Source organism: Octodon degus, unplaced genomic scaffold, assembly GCF_000260255.1.
Source record: "Octodon degus isolate 3935 unplaced genomic scaffold, OctDeg1.0 scaffold00097, whole genome shotgun sequence".
NCBI classification, from domain to species: Eukaryota; Metazoa; Chordata; class Mammalia; order Rodentia; family Octodontidae; genus Octodon; species Octodon degus.
Window position 1 is genome coordinate 8,546,318 of NW_004524673.1, and position 1,661 is coordinate 8,547,978.

Below are 1,661 nucleotides of genomic sequence, written 5' to 3' on the forward strand. Positions count from 1 at the left end.
CAGCCTGCCCTGAGGTCAAGGTTGACTCTGGTGGTGTCAGTGGTGGGGAGGGTGGGGGGTGGGGCTTGAGGTCTTCCTATGAGAAGTCTGAGTGCAAAATGATATGGGATAGGAAGAATTAATGTTGAATTGTTTGACCAATCTTGCATACCTATACTTGGTCATCTGAGCAACAGATTTGACAATGACAATACATAATATAATAGCCATTGTTAATTTTCTATTTTTGTTTTGAAATTCTGTACCATTTGGATTGTTGTATGTGGTTTTGTCTCTGCCTTTTTGCTTTTCCTCTTTAAAATAAAATAAATAAATGAAAAAACAGTGATATGGGTTGTGCATAAGTGCAGTAGGAGCCTTGGTGGCAGAAGATGACGTCACAGAAGTAAACACCCTCGCAGCCTGATATACGGATGGAACCTAAATCCCTCCAGTAAAAATGCTCATGGAAAAGTGACAGGCTGAATTTTCCCATCTTCCTCCCCTTTTCCTATATAGTCTGATAGTTGCCCCAAACGCTGTGCTGAGAATAGGCCCTTTCGCTCAATGGTGGGACACCGGGACAGTAACTTACCAGACACAGGTGGCTGGTCACTGGAGGAGCTCCCAGGTCCAGTGCCTCCCCTGGAGGAGCCGGGAAGCCTTACTTCATCCCCATCCTGGGATGTGTCGGCCCCCTCTGCCCTGCCAGCTGCCTCCTCAGTGGGGAGGCCCATGCCATATGCACACTGAGGCAGGTGTCCACATTTCAGGGAACTCATGAGGGGTTCAGGGTCCACCCCAGCAAGATTCCCACAGCCTGTGCAGTTGTCTGCCAAGTTGGCACTGGCTGCCCAATGTGGGCCACTGCCATCTTCCACCTCTTTTTGTGAATATTTTTCAGGGGACTCAGGACTCCAGTCAGTCCTATATGGGGGCTTCATGAAACTGCAGCTTTCTGGATCCACTGTGTTCTCAGTTTCTGTGAAGCACTGGCTTAAACTGTCATTCTCCCCCACCTCCAGGGGTTCTGAGAAAGGGGGCGTGGACTTGCTTCTGGCCTGCGTCTGGAACAGTGAACAGCCTGGGGATGGCGAGGGCCTGTCCATGTACTCGTCTTCCATGGGAATCTGCCTGAAGGGGTCCCCCTCTATCTCAACCAAGGAGAAGGTCCCTGCCGCTTCACCCTGTGCACAGGGCCCGGCTCCTGCACATGCACCCCTGAAGACACCAGCGCCATCCAGAAAGCATATATCTTGTGGAATCATCTTCTCCTCCACAGTCAGCAGTAAGACACCCTCACTCACTTCATGCTGAGGGGAGGCTGCCAAGTGAGCACCGTCACAACTGTCACCCGAGGACTCCTGCAGACAGAAGTTCAGGAGGCAAGGGCATCAGTACCCAGACCTATCAGAACATATTCAGCTAAACATTGCTAACAACAGTGTTTATCCTAATTATTTCCACCATGACATGTACAAATGGCACATTCGCCACAGCATCTTATTTGTTCTATTTAAAATTAGAGTGCAGGAGAGCCGTACGATAGAAACCAACCATAAATTAATCAATTTTATTGCATTTCAAAGGAATAGCATATTTATTCACTCCTGTGCAAGGAATGATTTTTGTGTGTTGTGTTTTGTTTTGTTTTTAGACAGTGTCTCGCCATGTAGTTAAGG

The 1,661-nt window shown here is 48.3% G+C and overlaps 1 protein-coding gene across 5 annotated transcripts in view; it reads right to left on the bottom strand.

Moving 5' to 3' along the window:
- Positions 1-1,661, bottom strand: part of Tnfrsf11a (TNF receptor superfamily member 11a) — a 67,645-nt gene that overhangs the window by 12,661 nt on the left and 53,323 nt on the right. For all 5 annotated transcript variants that reach the window (XM_023723166.1, XM_023723163.1, XM_023723165.1 and 2 more), the window contains one exon: positions 575-1,343. In XM_023723166.1, coding sequence (XP_023578934.1) covers positions 575-1,343 — 769 coding nt within the window. The remainder of the gene's footprint in view (positions 1-574; positions 1,344-1,661) is intronic.